General features: G+C 38.3%; 1 protein-coding gene across 6 annotated transcripts in view; it reads right to left on the reverse strand.

The window, feature by feature from the left end:
• The window catches only part of EIF4G3 (eukaryotic translation initiation factor 4 gamma 3), a 371,582-nt gene that overhangs the window by 119,134 nt on the left and 235,586 nt on the right, over window positions 1–16,862 (reverse strand). For all 6 annotated transcript variants that reach the window (XM_044667830.1, XM_044667835.1, XM_044667834.1 and 3 more), the window contains one exon: window positions 13,117–13,239. In XM_044667830.1, the coding sequence (XP_044523765.1) occupies window positions 13,117–13,239 (123 nt within the window). The remainder of the gene's footprint in view (window positions 1–13,116; window positions 13,240–16,862) is intronic.

Consider the following 16,862-nt stretch of genomic DNA (forward strand, 5'->3'; position numbering starts at 1 on the left):
AAAATAAATACAGGAGAGACTGTCTAAGAATTATCAAAATCCATGATCAAAAAAAAGAGCTTAGATACTCTCTTTCAAGAACTTATCAAGGAAAACTGCCCTGATATTCTAAAACCAGAGAGCAAAACAGAAATGGAAAGAATCACCTCCTAAAAGAGATCTCACAAGGATAACTCACGAATATTATAGCCAATTCCAAAAATGCCAGGTCAAGGAGAAAATGTTGTAAGCAGCCAAAAAGAAAAAATTCAAATACTGTGGAGTCGCGGTCAGAATAACACAAGATTTAGTAGCTTCTACTCTAAAAGAGCAGAAGATCTGGAATATGATATTCCAGAGTAAAAAGGAGCTAGGACGAATCAAGAATCTCTTCACCAAAGCTGAGCATAATCCGTTAAGAGTAAAAAATAAATATTCAATAAAACAGAGAACTTTCAAACCTTCCTGATGATAAAACCAGAGCTGAAGAGAAAATTTTACCTTCAAATACAAGATTCAAGAGAAGCATAAAATCGTAAACATCAAAGAGAAATCAAAAGGCATTCAATAAGGTAAAAATGTTTACATTTCTACATGGGAAGTTGATTCTTGTAACTCCAAAGAACTTTATGATTATTAGAGCAGTAAGAAGGAATATACATAGACACATGGTATGATGGAATGATATGAAAAATAAAATTACAGCATGAGAAAGAAGAATGAATTGGGAGAAAGGGGAAAGGAAAAAATGGAATTGGATAAATTATCACACATAAAAAGAGGCATTAAAGAGCTTTTACTATAGAGGGGAGCATATAAACCTTACTCTAACTGGGACTGGCTCAATGAGGGTAGAACATACAAAATCAACTGGGTATAGAAATTTATCTTACTCTATGTGAAAGTAAGAGGGGAAAGGAATAAGAGAAGGGGTGTGGGGGCCGATAGAAAAGAGGAGAAATAGGGGAGGTAATTGTCAGAAACTAAATAAAGGGAAATAAGATGGAGAATAATACACGATAATAATAATGGTACAATTTTTTTATAAGTCTCTTTAATAAAGGCCTTACTTCTCAAACATAGAGAATATAAATTATTCCTCAATTGGCGTATATGAATAGGCAGTTCTCAAAGTAATTAAAGCTCTCTGTAGTCATGCGAAAAAATGATCTAAATAAATCACTATGGATTAGAGAAATTCAAATTAAAACAACTCTTAGGTACCACCCCACACCTATCAGATTAGCTTTTATGACAAAAGGAAAGATGACAAAATTTGGAGGGGATATGGGAAAACTGAGATTCTAACACACTGTTAGGGGAGTTGTGAACTGATTCAAGCATTCTAGAGAGCAATCTCTAAAAGAGTACATACTCTTTAACTCAGCAATACTATTATTAGGTGTATATGCAAAGAGATAAAAAAAATGGGGAAGGATCTAATATGTACAAAAATATTTAAAGCAGTTCTTTATGTGGGGGGCAAATAATTGGAAAGTGAGGGGATATAAACCAATTGGGAAATGGCTGAGTAAGTTAGAATATATGGTTGTAATGGAATACTACTGTGCTATAAGAAATGATGAGCAGGAGAAGCTCAGAAAAACCTGGGAAGACTTGCATGAACTGAAGCAGAATGAAATAAGCAGAACTAGAAGAACATTGTACACTGAGACAAGAACACTGTACAATGAACAACTATGGATAACTTAGCTATTCTGAGCAATACAATGATCCAAAACAATTCCAAAGGACTCATGATAAAAAAAAAAATGCCATCTGCTTCCAGAGAAATAAATGATGGAGTCTAAATCCAAAGGAAAGCAAACTTTTTTCACTTTCTGTAATTTTTATTTTTGGTTCTAGTTTGCTTCCACAAAAGGATTAATATGGAAAAAAGTTTTATTGATTACACACATGTAAAATCTATATGAGATTGCTTACCATCTTAGTGGTGGAAAGAAGAGGGGAATTTGAGACTCAAATTTTTAAATGTAGGAAATTGCTTTTACATATAATGAAGGCAGGGGATGTACAAACATATAAACACAGTGTGAAAGTTGAGAATTTAAAAAGTAACTTAAGGTCTGACAGTTCCACTGGTGACACATAACAACACCTTCATTTTGCAAAGACATACTAACTTTGGAAAATCAGTATTAGTTTCTTCTTGCACCATTCTCCATACTCCACTCCCTCCTATCCAGTTTTTGGCTATCCATCTATTTTTTTTTTAAGTCTACAAGTAAGAAGAAATGAAATTTGTATTCTCCTTTCTTGGTAGGTTTTGTTCACTGCTGTGTGCTCAAATGGATAAACAAAAGGATAATTTAATTGATTCTAGGTTACTTCTAGAGACTTCAAATGAATTTTTACACGAAAAAAATAGAATATCTGAGGATTCCACCCAAATCAGTTATTATGACCATAGATACACCTCTACCTAATTATACTCAGGTGTGATTTAAAAATTAGATGTTTAAATGTAAAGATAAGAATTTTATGGTTATACATCAAGATCTAGAAGGGACCTAAGAGATCACCTACAGCTCAGAGACAGGCTGAATGATCTGCCCAAGGCTCATCTGGCCTAACAAATAGGAAAATGGAAGAATTGAGATTCTCTGCCTAAATCTAGTACCCTTTTCCCACCTCTGCAACATTATCCAGTTGTCCTCTCCATACTGAAATATGCATAGCTTATTTCTAGAAGTTGGTGCACCTCATATGATATCAACAGTACTTTCTAGGTCTTCAAGAATATGTAAGACAATTCAGAGGAAACTATAGGAGAGGAAACACAAAAGAAAAACAACTGCTTGAACACTTGGGTTGATGAGGACATGTATTGGGGATGTAGACCCAAAAGGACCACACCAATGCAACTATCAATAATATGGAAGTAAGTCTTGATTGATGACACATATTAAAACCAATGGAAATGGGAGTTAGCTGTGTGTGTGTGTGGGAGTTTGAGGGGGTGAAGGGGAAAGTAAAAACATGAATCATGTAACCATGGAAAATTTTTCTAAAAATAAAAATTAATAGGATATTAAAAAAAAGAATATGTAAGACAAACTAACTGTTCTAACAACAGATTTATCATTCATAATCTTTTGAAGCTAGCTGGATATCATTAACCATTCTTCAATACTGAATAATGAAGAAGGTCCCAGAGTTTGCCACCAATATTATATAGAGCAGTGATGGCAAACTTTATGGCAAGCTGTGTAAATGGAATTAGCTCATCCTCATTTTCATTGTTAGATTCTAGCCATCAGAAATAATGTAATCCCACCCAATTTAGTGGGGAGGAGATGAGTTACCCACACGTGACAATAAGTAGCAAATCAAGAACAAGGGACTGCCCTTTAGGCAGTCCAAAAGAGTGTTGAGGCTGCCATTCGTCTACTTGAAATTAGAGGTGGATGCAGGAAGTGACGAAAGCTGCTATCTTTCAAATATGCTGGTAACTTCCTTTTGAGGCAGTTGGCGCTTTTGAACTTGGTGCTGAAGGATCTCTGCTGAGACCTCAGGCAGCTTCCCTCTGGATTGTCACGTGGGTAAGTTAGGCTGACTTCCCTTCACCTCCCTGGGTGTTTCTGGAGGCTCTCACCCGGTCTGGACCTCTGCTGGTTCGGACCAGAGTTTCTCTCTCTCCATTTCCTTACCTTCAACCTTCCTAATTGTAAATAAACTTCTATAAAAGCCAACCTGACTTGGGTCTATTTTTAATTAAGTAATCAATCTAATCTGATTCCTGGCGACCACCATACCTTAATTAAATATCTATTTCCCCTCTTACAAAGCATGGTAAAAATGTAATGCAGAGCTCTCAGTGGGTCTGCACATTGCCCTCCCATCCCCCCCTCTGAGAATTCACTGCTATTATAAAGACAAAGAGACACAGACAGAGCTTCCCCTCCCCCCCTCCACAGTGCTTCACATTTTTTCACATCCCCTACCTCTCTGCCCAAAAGCCCAATGGAAGTGGGCAGCTCACAGGCAGCAGAGCTCAAGGGGAGAAGAGCACTCAGGGCCCTCCCCTCCTCCTCTTCACTCATGTTGAGGACATTTTTTACTTCACTTGCCCCTCTGCTCAGCAGCCCAATGGGAACACTTCCTCCCTCCCCTGTGTAAAATGGGGGGGGGGGGCGCCCAAGGCAAGCCAGGCACTCAGTGGGGGGGTAGGGGTCATGGCACATGATCTCTGGGGGAGGGGCACTGCACATGGTCTCTAAAAGGTTACACTGTTACAGAGCTTACATTCTCATATTAGGTGTCTTTTCTCTGATGTCTTCACAGTATGCTGAAAAGCCTTCCTTTAGGGGCTTTTAAGTTTATATAAATAATTGGACAGCATCTTTGTTATCCCCTGCTTTTCCTATGAGGACAAACCATGTGCTTTTCTAATCACACATTCCCTACACAAGATTTTTCATACAATTTCTTGAAAAGAAGTTGGTAAGATGATGGTGGCTGATTTATACCATATTAGTTAAGCATCTCTAAATTGCCCTTTGAACCACCTGTTTTATAGTACTTAAAGGGACTCTATAAGGAAGAGATTATGGAGTTGTACTGTTCTGCCCCAGAGGGAAGAACCAAGATCAAGGGTAGGAGTGTTTAAAGTGGTAGATTTAGGCTTAATATAAAGAAAAGTTTTGTAACCATTAAAACTCCAAAAGTAGAATTGGAGGTAACAGGTTCCTTCTGGTTGAAGATCTTCAATAAAAGACTAAATAATTACATGGAGGGTCTACTGAAGATATTTTTCTCAACTATGGTTTGGACTAGATCATCATTAACATCCCTTCCAACTATGAGATTACGTATTTAGTACATTTAGCATTTCTTTTTCTATTTTTTAAACCCTTACCTTGCATCTTAGAAGAGCGGTAAGGGCTAGGCAATGGAGGTTAAGTGTCTTGCCCAGGGTCACACAGCTAGGAAGTGTCTGAGGTCAGATTTGAACCCAGGACTTCCTGTCTCTATGCCTGGCTCACAATCCTCTGAGGCACTAAGTTGCCCCCATTTAGTTTTTCTTAGACAGTATGAATTAACCACTGGATAGGTACTGAATCTCAGTAAGGAAGCTCTTCAGGGTTGAGGAGTTTGCAATAAACCCAAAGTCATCTGCAAACAGCTTTGCAAACTTCATGATTAATGAGGAATCCATGCTCCATTAGCTGTGTAGAAAGAATTTATTTCCCAAAACTTGTGTCTACCCAGCATCCTGTTTGCATGAGACTGTTAAATGAAAACATAGGCATTCAGGGAGAGGGAGGATATAGTTTTGATGTGATTCCCTCCTCTTCCCCCCTCTCTTTTTTGCCTTAAACTTGGCTGCTGAAGCTAGCTTTCAGATAGGGGGGAGAATTTACACACGTGGTCATATTTTAGTTAGATTATTAGGCTTTGAACTTCTATTTTTTTTATTTCTTCTACTGCAAGTGACTATTAATAAACTTTATAAAAAATAATACTTTGAGTTATTGATATTAATTTAAATCTTAACATTCTTGGCGACCTGAAGTCTGGAGTTTAGAACCCTTACTTGTAATAGTCATCAGAACAGATCAGCTACAAGGCAAGCCTCTAGCTGCTCCAGTTACTTTGCCTATGCCAGTTTCCCTCTCATGGTACCTGCTGCTGCTGCCTCCAGAGCACTGCTGATCCCCGAGAGTCCTGTGTAGAGGGTAAGCACCTCTGGTCCCCTACCTTGTGAGGCACTGCCCCCACCCCTCCCCTCTGTGAGGAGCTATAGAATTATAGCTTGGAGTTGAGACAGATTTTTAGACTAGCAGCACAGCACAGACATGTGGTGAGCAAGAGATCCTGGGTTCCTTCCACGCTGCCCACCCCCACCCCCGTCTAGCTTTCAAACTGATTTTAAACTAACCCTGGGGGATTCCACGCTCCTGGCTGTGAGGGGTGGGGACTGAGGTATAAGAACACACAGAGATCTCCCAAGTCACCTTCTAGACCCTGAACCCACCCAGCATAGCAGGGGGGCAGCTTAGTAGCTCAGTGGATTGAGAGCCTGGCAATTTAATAGGTGCTCCCTGCCAAGCACCCATAAGGCCTTGGAAACATATGGCCACTGCCTTTACAGGGGTGGGGGGGTGGAGAGATGACGATGGACAGGCAAAGATGACAACACAACGAAACTCTACTCCCAAACATTCCTTATGAGGGTCTTACCCTTAGCCAGTACATACTAGGGTAGCACCACCTACAGAGAGGAAGTAGATTTGCAACCAATTTAATAATTAGATTTAAAAGCATGGCCCACTTTATGAAGGGGCAGTGCATTACCAAGCTCACATAGCTCATAGCTTTAGAATGTCTTTTCTTGCTGCTGTTCCTGGGTATTCTTGTACGATTCATCTCCCTACAACATCCAATTTGGGGTTCATCCACACTGTACTCAGTATGGAAGACCCCAGAGGCATGACCAAAGTAATCTAGATGGATGATGGTACTTGGGAGGGAAAGGAACCTCAAAGAGTTTGGAGGTGAATTTTAATCCTTTTCAGACTCCATTGCCTTATGTTAACTGTCTCAATTTGTTCCCCTCCTCATAGTGAAGAAGTCTCTGAAATGCAATTTTAAATACAAGGTGTACACAAAGAACATTCAGGGAACTGGAGGAACTCAGCCTGCCTGGGAAGGTCCATCTCAAATACTGTTAACCACTCCAACAGCTATCAAAATTGGAGAAAAGAATCTTGGATTCATTGATCACATGTAAAACCTTCTACTTACACTGAGTAACTGTATCTTGTCATGCTTATTGTATTTGCTGATTGTTTTAGGATTTATTTTTGTTCTTGAATTCACATATTAATCCAATCTAAAATATTCTCTTACATTCTGTCATGTTCAGTTACTGTGTTTTGGCTATTAGGTAAATGTTTGGTAACATTCTCTTTATTTGTACTCTTCCCCTATGACTGGGCTAGAGAAAATACCATTATAAAATTCCATAAACAAGTTGGACAAACCCTTTTTTGTGGCTAAGCCATAGGTCCTTATGGATACTGGGTTTGCCATATGTTGCCTAAACAGCCTTTTGTTCCTTTTTGCCTTTGTTAATTATCACACAGATGATGATGGATGAACTCCATCAAACTGGTTACAGTCTGTATCGGTAACCTTTGAAGAATTTAATGAGCTAATAATCTCAATTGATTTTAATGTGTCTTCAGAAGTGATTTTTAGATATCTAGGAGTGCCACTACCTCTCACTGATCATTCATCTACCTTTGACTTAAGCAGTAGTAAGTACATGGGTGACAGAGTGAAGTGCAATAGCACTATTATATTCCTCACCTCAACATTTATTTGCAAAGGATGGGATATATAAATACATGCCTGTTACAATCTCATCCTGAAGGTGGGAAGAATGTCCCAGGGGGCTTGGTATCCCCTAGATGGCTCCCAGAAGGAGAATTTCCCATGGAGCATGGTGGCTCCTGGATGGTTTTACATTTGTAACCCTTCAGCTTACTCTATCACCAGGATGGTAATCTAGATTCTTGGTGACATTTTAGACCCAAAAGGTCTTTCTTCAGCAGTACAGAGGTTATGGGCTCTCCTGCCAAATTTTGGAATGATAGCAGTAATAGACTCTGTTAGAAATATCTTAGTTGAGGTTGAAAGACTGGCTCAAGACACAGCTCAAGCCATCCAAACTACTTAGGCCATCTCTTTCCTACAGGACATCAGTCGTGTTTTTCTTATGTAAATAGGTACGGAAAACTTGTGACAAATATCTATGAGCCTCAAAGGTTTTTTAAATGACATACCACAAGTGGCTATAGAGACTCATGTGAATCCTAATGATAGTGAGTTTGTTTGCAGTTGTCATCAAATAGCTCTTATTATTTTGGGGATTTTGGTACTTCTTAGAAACTGGACTAGTTGCTGTACTACTGTTTTTAAAAAGCTGTTACCTCGTTAAAAAAAAAAATTCTGTGTACACTCACACTATGGATCGTGGCTAAGTTTAAAAGGGAATAGATCTCATTTCTGAGTGAAAAACCTTTGTGTTGTGCCTTTGCTTAGCTAATACACTGTCACATGGAATGTGAAATATGAATTTTTATTTTATAATTGTTTTTCTTTTTATGTGCAACAGGATATTTGCATTTTCTTTCCTCTCTTATTTTTTGTGCTTGAAATACATGTTACCAGTATTAATGTTTTTTTTTTTTGATTTTGCACTAAAATAAGTTTACAAAATCCATTAGCTCTAATATCTATACATACCCAAAAGCTTTAGACAATAAAAACCTGCAATTGACTGTTAAATATTGTGGGACTTTGACTAATAATTGTGTCTGATTTTATAAGAAGGGATCACTAAAGAGCCACTGTACAGTGCCAAGAAGCACAAGATCAAGGAGACAAACCAATCCCAGTAGGATTGATGAAAATTTGCACCAAGACAGAGGACTTGTTTTGGGGTTTGAGGAAGCAGCTGTTTGACAACGATTTCCCTGTGCCAGATTCAGACAAAGTACCTCAGTTTGGCTGCCATTTTGGCTCCCCTATCCCTGTGAGTGAAGGTAAAATCAGACCAGGGAATGCTATTTCCTTTTACTTTAAATTCTATTCCCTTTTCTCTCTTTCATAGTATGGCAAATTTCTTTGGTCCTGGTCGCTGACTTGGTAAGTACATATTGCTGCAATGATCCCATAAGCTTGTGGGACATAAATCACTTTATTGGGCCCTGATTCTAGGACCTGTTATGTGCTTATTTTTGTTTACTCGAATTTTTATATACTTTTTTTTTGTGTGTGTATACACACACACACACACACACACATGATTTTGAATTTTTTTCTTTTCTTCATTTTGTTTTGTTTTGGAAATTGATTCATATACCTCATAACTCAGCCATGTATCCTGGGGTGATCCAGGTGTTCATCAACACCCTCCTCAGGGGGTATTATTATCCTATATTGCAAGATGTAATATCTTTTAGAGATATTTCAGGAAAAGAAACTCGCTAACTCCTTAAATCAAGAAAATGAACTGTTTGGAGAAGGTGCCATGGAGATGTCTGCAGAAACTACACACTCAATCAAAAGATCCAGAAAGAACTTTGGGATACAGTGAATTAAGGGGGGGGGGGGGTTTGAACACATTTATTTTGAATGTAAACTCTTGTGCCAAAGGGGATTGCCCCCTAATTGGCTTTTTGTCAATGTGGCTACCAAACATTGGTTTTGCTCTTTCTCTTTCATTTCCCTCTAACCCCCAAATTATTGTAATTCCCCCTTAGAAAGTACAATATTTTATGCACTGTTAGTAAGAGATCTTTAGAGAGATAAGCTGGTTATGTATAATGATGCATTGGGAAGACTAGGCATATAAAACTGGGAGATTTCAACATGCTCTCCTCCCAATGGAATCACGGGGGGGGGAGGCGGGGGGCGGGGCGGGGCATTGTGTAGCTAGAATTTACTCCCCAAGACTCGTTTACCCAGCATCTGATTTGTGTGTAAACCTTACTTGAACACATAGGCATGTGAGGAGATGGAAAACATAGTTTTATGTGTGATCCTGCCCCCCACCCCACCCCCGGTGTGTATATATGCGTGCGTGTGTGTGTGTGTCTGTCTGTCTGTCTGTCTCTCTCTCTCTCTCCTCCTAAACATGGCAGGAGAATTTACACATGTAGTCAAATTTTAGTTAAGATTATTAGGCTTTGAACTTCTATTTCTTTTTTTTTATTTCTTCTACTTCAAGTGATTATTAATAACCTTTATAAAAATAATACTTGAAGTTATTGATATTAATTTAAATCTTACATCAGGACTTTGCAAAGGATATATCAAAGCAGACCTTGTCTGATGCCTTGCTTGATACTGAAGATTGAAGCATCATTGAACAAAGTTATTTCTCATCACATCCATGAAGGAACCTTGAAAAATCTTTTACTTAAAATCAATTGAATCACTGTACTCTGCTATATTTTGTTCCTTTCTCCTATTTCCATACAAAATATTATTTTTAATTATGATATATATTATGATTATATATATATGAAGAGATAATTCTCCAAAAATTTATGGAGAGGAGAAAGCAGGCATATAGCTCAGCAGCTAATGATAACCTTTCAAAAACTTTTTTTTTTCATTAGTAATCCTGTCCATGATTTCCCCCAATGTTTTGTATCTTCCTCTCTTTTCAGGTATCTTGGGATCAGTACATCTCAATATCCTGACAAGGTATTAACACTTGCACATAACTCTTCTATGTATACATAGTCTAGTCCAACTATTCTTTCCATCTTTACTTTAGCACAATTTGCTTTTTTCAATAAGCATACTGTTATAGAATATTAGAATCTAAAAGAGGTTCTACTTTAGATGATGAAGATTGTTAGAGAAATGCTTAAAGATATATTCCATTTTTTATCTGTTTCACTTTTATATGGTTTTAAATACTCTCTGGATCAATGAACACTCAATTAACAATCTGGACACCCTCTTAATATTCTTTCTTTTACTCTTCTTATGATTCCCTCCATAATATTCTGCAAATGAGTTTTTAATCTAAGCTAGAATTGTTCTAGATCACCATGTCTCTCTTCTTCCTAATTATGAAGATCAAATATTTGTTTAAGAGTGATCATTGGCAGGGCAGTTGGTAGCTAAGTGGATAGAGGGACAAGGGTGGAGACAGAAGATCCTGGGTTCAAATATGACCTCAAGACATTTCCAAGCTGTGTGACCCCTAAGTAAGACACTTAACCCCAATAGCTGAGCCCTTACAGGAAGAAGGCTGGCAGGCAAGAAGGCAAGAAAAGGGAAAAGTGATCATGGGGTTCCTTTGGCTTCCCCAAGGGGATGGATGTTTTACATTTGCATGACATGGAGTTAGAGGAGTTTGTAGGGAAGCAAACAGATAGTTAGTCACTTCGCCTAGCGTCCAGACATTTTGCTTAATCTAGTTCTTATTGTGGGATATCATTCTGCTAATGTGTCAGGTTGGAGCTGTTGTAACTGCCTACTATCCTCTCATTCTTATTTCCTTCTGGCATGGTATTGATTCTGGCTTTTGTTTTAACAAGTCACTGATTGGATTTTACAAGTCACTCGCACATCATTTATTGTTAACCAAAGTAGTCTACATATGAACCTTCCAAAAAAATCACTTTCAATGAGACAATAATGAATTATAACCAAAAATTCAAAAAAAAAAAACCAAAGGATTCCAAAGTTTTTGTATGACAGTCCACTTATTTTAAGTGATATAGATTCTTACAATGTCAGTGATGGGCAAAGTGTGAAGAAAAAAAGAATGTTATAACTAAAGAAGGATCTGTTTAGCCCTGAATCTAGAAAGCCAAATCTTAAAATTATCAGATGATGTCCAATAAACTGATTTGCCAGCTGAAGCAAAGGGGCCCAGAATGATTAGCCAAAGCCCCACAGCTGACTAACACAGAGCTGATACTGATATCCCAGATGTAGGTGGAACAAATAGTTGTTGCAGAACACCAGAACCCAGTCTCTTATTAAAGAATAAGGACCATAGAAAATAGAAACAGACAGTGGGTTAAACAAAGAAGCCTGAAGGCATGGTTGGCTACTGGCCACTAGCTTAAGCTATTAGACAGGGAAGGAAATCACCACTTAATTCCTTATCTCAGAGAGTGCCAGAGAGAGAGAGAGAGAGAGACAACACCTGAGTATAATGACAAGAAGTAGGAAGTCAATGGGAGGTCATTTTAATGGTGTTTAATGTTCTGACAAACAGCTAAAATCAATTAAATGAGAATCTTACTAATGACAGAATTAAGTACAAAATTTGCATGCTTTGACAATGAGAGATAAGAAAATTTTCCTTGCTGAATCAATTAAATTAAATGAGATTATAATTGTAAAGCACTTAGCACAGTGCCTAGCACATAGTAGGTGCAATATAAATACTCATTCCCTTCTCCTTCCCCTTCCAGTTCTGTACTGACTTTAACAGAAACTCTTCACTCTGGTGTGGGAATAACTTCCAAAAATCTATCTCCATTTCCCCTTTTCTGCCTTTATCTTATAATTCTTCTGTTTATCCACTAGTAAAATCCAAAGCAGACTAACAACTGTTCCCTCAACTATGCATGCCTCTTCTCTGCTATAATAAAAGGCCTCCTCCTTCCCTGCCCATAAAATCCTCTCTGCTCAAGGCTCAGCTCTAGTGCCAGCATCATCTCAACCCAGTTTTTAGCCATCTTTCTCTTTTAAAAAAATCTTGCAGATAATTTACTGAGAGGTTTAAATGTGAGATCTCTCTGAAAGAGTGTAAGTTCCTTGAGGTTAAGGACTGTTTGAGTTAGACTTTTTACCTCCAGGACCTTCTCACATAGCAGGAGGTACTTGAGTTATGTTAACTCTAACAGAAGTGTTCGTTTGTGTTGTATATCCAATTCATGGGCACATTTCTGCCAAGTCTAAAGGAGCACTTTAAGCAAAATGTATCATTACACAGCATTACACAGGGGGTGGGAGGGTGGGGGTGTCAACTACTTTCAATGGATTTTCTTCATTTCCATGGCCATACTATGATCATGTTCAGACTCAGTTTTCATGTCCAAAAGTGATGGAGTACTTCTATTTATGAAATTACTTTAATTGATAATCAAAGAGTCATTTCCTCAAAGAATATTCCTACTGAGAGTCTCAGAAGGTCCTCAGAACAGTTAAAATATATACATATATATGTACTGAATAACATGAGTAATTAAACAACACAGAGTGCCACAATTTGGTTTATCTTCCCAACCTTCGTTTTTGCATTGGCATGGGGAATAACATTTAAAGCCTAATGTTCCATAATGAAAACATAAAATCCTTCCTACAAGACAGCAACTCTTTCTGATATCATGCAAGAACTTGTTAGGAAACGTGACAGCAATGGAGGTTCCAATTATGAAGACTTATTACCAAGTCTTTTTTTTTTAAAGAAGCAATAGCTTTTTCAAATACCATCTAGAATCTAGATATTCAGGGCTATGAGACGAATAATGGAAATGGAAAGCATAGAAAGTAGTTCTAGAAAATAGCAAAGCTCAGGAGAGGTTAGTAACCAAATGCAGATGGGCTCCCACCAGTATTATTGTTGCTTACCTGAGGAGGAGTGGGTGTTGATGTGGGTCTCCCTATGGGAGGGGTAGGGTTTCTGCTGCCACCTCCAGACATGATCTCCTCTGTTATGTCCTTACCCCCTTGGTTTGGATCCCGGATCCGTATCTACCAAATGAAAACAAAGCATCATATGCAAAGAGTGAATGACCACGCATCAGGATAGTGTAGAGATGAGTCTCTGCTTTACACAGATTTCCTAGGTAGGCAGAATGGGGCAATATTAGGAATTGTGAGTCAAGAAGAAGGGTTCAAAATCCTAGCTCTGCCATTTACTATCTGTATGATTGCAGTTTAGTTACTTTCCTTCATTGGGCCTCTGTTTCCCTTGTTGCAAAATGAAATGACCACTGATAGGGCCTCAAAAATCCCTTCCAGTTTTGATCTATGATCTAATGATCCTTATATACTCATCCAAGCCAGGGCCCAAAAGCTTCTTATGTGTCTTAAGAGCTATATACAGAAAAGGCCCTTTGATATATAGAAATAACAAAATGTCTTACTTTTAAGATCATTCAAATTGTCATTTGAAATTAGGCCATTAGACCTAACTTAAGATACACAGAAACTAAGATTTGTTCAAAGAGGATTACTTTCCTCAAGTTTTTCAGTCAATAAATATTTCAGTGTCTTTGAGTTTCCTGTGTTCACTGTTTAGTTTATTCGGCTTAGGTCAAGCTAGAGGTAATTTAATATTTACTACAATATAAACTATGACCAGTTAATTCTGTGACATTAGAAAACTCACTTCATTTTTTCTATAAATTACAATTTAAAAATCTATTAAATCAGAATTAAAGATTCTCTCAAAGATAGCTTTTAACTTTAAAAGTCAATAATCCTCTGTGAAGACCCATTTCAGTTGGTATGTAGTGATTCTAGTTTATCTCTTGAAACTTAGGAGGAGTGAGTGTCAATGTAGTGGAACAAATAGTCATTAAAGAGTGCCACAACTCAGTCTCTTACTTAAAGACGATGACCACAGAAATTAGAAACATAAAGAGGGATAAATTGTAGAAGCCTTAAGTATGGCTGGCTGTTGGCTCCAGCTTAAGTGATTAGACGGAGAAGGCAACACCATTTAATTCCTTATCCTACCCATTTTCAAATGGACAAGTATCCACAGGGATGGCACATGCATGTCCAATGAAATGAGCAGATATGCAAATAATTTCTGCTAACATTCAGCTTGTTTATTTGATATCTAATTATTATCATTAAAGAGTTAGCACAAGAAAATATGATTTTTAAAAATTTTCAAACTCTTACCTCCTGACTTAGTATCGATTCTAAGACAGAAGAGCAGCAAAGATTAGGCAATCAGGATTAAGTGACTTGTGTGCAGTCACACAGCTAGGAAGCTTTTGAGACCAGATCTGAACCTAGGTCTTTTATCCACCATGCTACCCTAGGAAGACTGTGCTGCCCCTATGAAGACATTTTTTGTAATGGCAAGCATTTAATTGTCTGGATTTTTTCAAAACCCTATTGTAAAAGGAACAAAATAATTAACAAAATTTGTGTCTTCAAAGACTCAATACAGTTTTAAGCTTTAAGACTTTGGGAGCATTCTCTAGAAAGACATTTCCTAATTCAAGCCCTTAACCTAGGAGCCATCCTTGACTTCACTTTCATTCATCCTCCTCAGTCAGTCCTGTTGCCAAATCTTGATTTAGCCTTCTCAGTATCTTTTGCATCCCTCTTCACATTGCACTCACAGCAGTTCAGATCCTACTCATCTGTGGCCTGGATTACTGCAGAAGCCTCCTAACTGGTCTCCTTGTACCTTGCCTCTCCCCTTTGCAACCCACTGTGTAGCTGCCAAACTGAGCTTCTTCAAGTTCAGGTCTGATTATATCACTCCCAACAGCTCTGTTTGGCACTGAAGGCACTTTACAACCTGAGCTATCTTTCCAAGATAGTCCAAACATCACTCCCTCTCCTGCAGTCTAGTCGGCATGCTGGGAGCTCCCCTTAAATAAGATTTCATCTCCTGCCTCCATGGCGTTGTAGAAGCTCTCCTGCATGGCTACAATGAGCTCCCTTCATCACTCCCATCTTTTAAAGCACTTGAGGGCCTTCTAAGCTCATTTCACAAACCATAATCCATGAAAAGGCCTTCCCTGATTGCCACAGTTGTCAGTGACACCCTTCTTGAGTAATTACTTTGCATATAATATGGATTTCCAAGCCTGTGAATATACAATCTGAGTCCAAAAAAAAAGGAGGAATCATCTCAGCAGGGACAATCATGATTTTGGAGGGGTTTTCTGTCTGTTTTTTTCTGATCTGATTTTTTTTCCAATTTAAAAAAATACTATTTTCTCTCTCCTACAATGGAAAAAGAAAAACTAAATTCTTAAAAAAAGCAATAATCATGCAATTAGTACATTGGCTTCATCAAAAAAATGTCTCATTCTGCACCTGAGTTCAGCATCTCTCCATTAGGAGTTGGCCTTCATTCATTAACCATGAGTGCTCCCTAAGACTTTTTCCTGGGCCATTTTCTCTTCTCCCTATATTTTGTTTGATCGTCTCATCACCTGCCATGAATTCAATCATCTCTACATAGATAGCTCTCAGATCTGTTTGTCTAGCCCTAACCTCTCTCTTGGCCTCCAGACTTCTATCTCCAACTGCCTACTGAGCATTGCAAACTACATAACTAGAGAGCACCTTAAACATGACATGTCTAAAAATGAACTTGCTATATCTTCCCCTCCTCCTACCCCCAAACCCTCCTCTGATTCTGACTTGTCCCAGACTGGTAACCTAGGTGTCATCCTTACCTCCTTACTTTCTCAACTGCATCCAATAGCAAATAAGTCACCATATCCTCCCTTTCCTGCCTATGCAATAATTCTATGTATCCACTTCTCTCGAGAGAAATGCCCCCACTCTGGCCTTGAATGCTGCAAAGCCTGCTAGTGAGGGTTGCAGCTACTCCTCACTAACTTCACTTGTCAGACTGATCTTCCTAAAGCAAAAGTTTCCCCACACCACCTGCTTATTCACGAATTCCAGGACCAGACACAAAATCCTCGGTTGGACCTGAAAGTTCTTCATAGCCTGGGCCCATTCTTTCCAGCCTTCCATAAACTGGAATGCGGTGACACTGACCTCCACGACATTCCTTACACACAACACTCATGTCTTGACTCCAGGCATTTTCACTGACTCGGCCTCATGCCTGGAGTTTTTTCCCTCCTCATCTTAATGTCTGGGCTTCCTTGAGTCCCTTCAAGTCTCAGCTAAAGCTTCATCTTCTGTGAAAAAAGTTTTACCTAGTACTCCCTATTAGTTTTAGTATCTCTCCTCTGAAATTATCTTGAATTTGACTGCACATTTCCTGTTTGTCCATAGTTAGCTTTTGGTATATTTTCTCTATCATTATACTTGGTTACATTTGGGGGGGGGGGTGTGAAGCCCCACCCCATCCCTGCACAGATTTCTTTGTATCTCTAGCATCTATTATGGGGCCCAGTACATAGTAGGCATTTAATAAATGCTTGGTGACCTGACTTCATCATGAAGTGTTGAGGACTGTGGGTGGTTATTGTATTGCTCAGAGATCATAAGCTTTTCCAAGTTTGTCTTTACAATATTGTTATTATAGAAATTATATATATTTACATTATATTACATATATAAATATATATAAAATGTTCACGTACTTCTCTGTTACTCCATACAGGTTTTCTCAGGTTTCTCTAAAACCATCTCCCTTATAA

This window comes from Gracilinanus agilis, chromosome 3 (genome assembly GCF_016433145.1).
Source record: "Gracilinanus agilis isolate LMUSP501 chromosome 3, AgileGrace, whole genome shotgun sequence".
NCBI lineage: Eukaryota > Metazoa > Chordata > Mammalia > Didelphimorphia > Didelphidae > Gracilinanus > Gracilinanus agilis.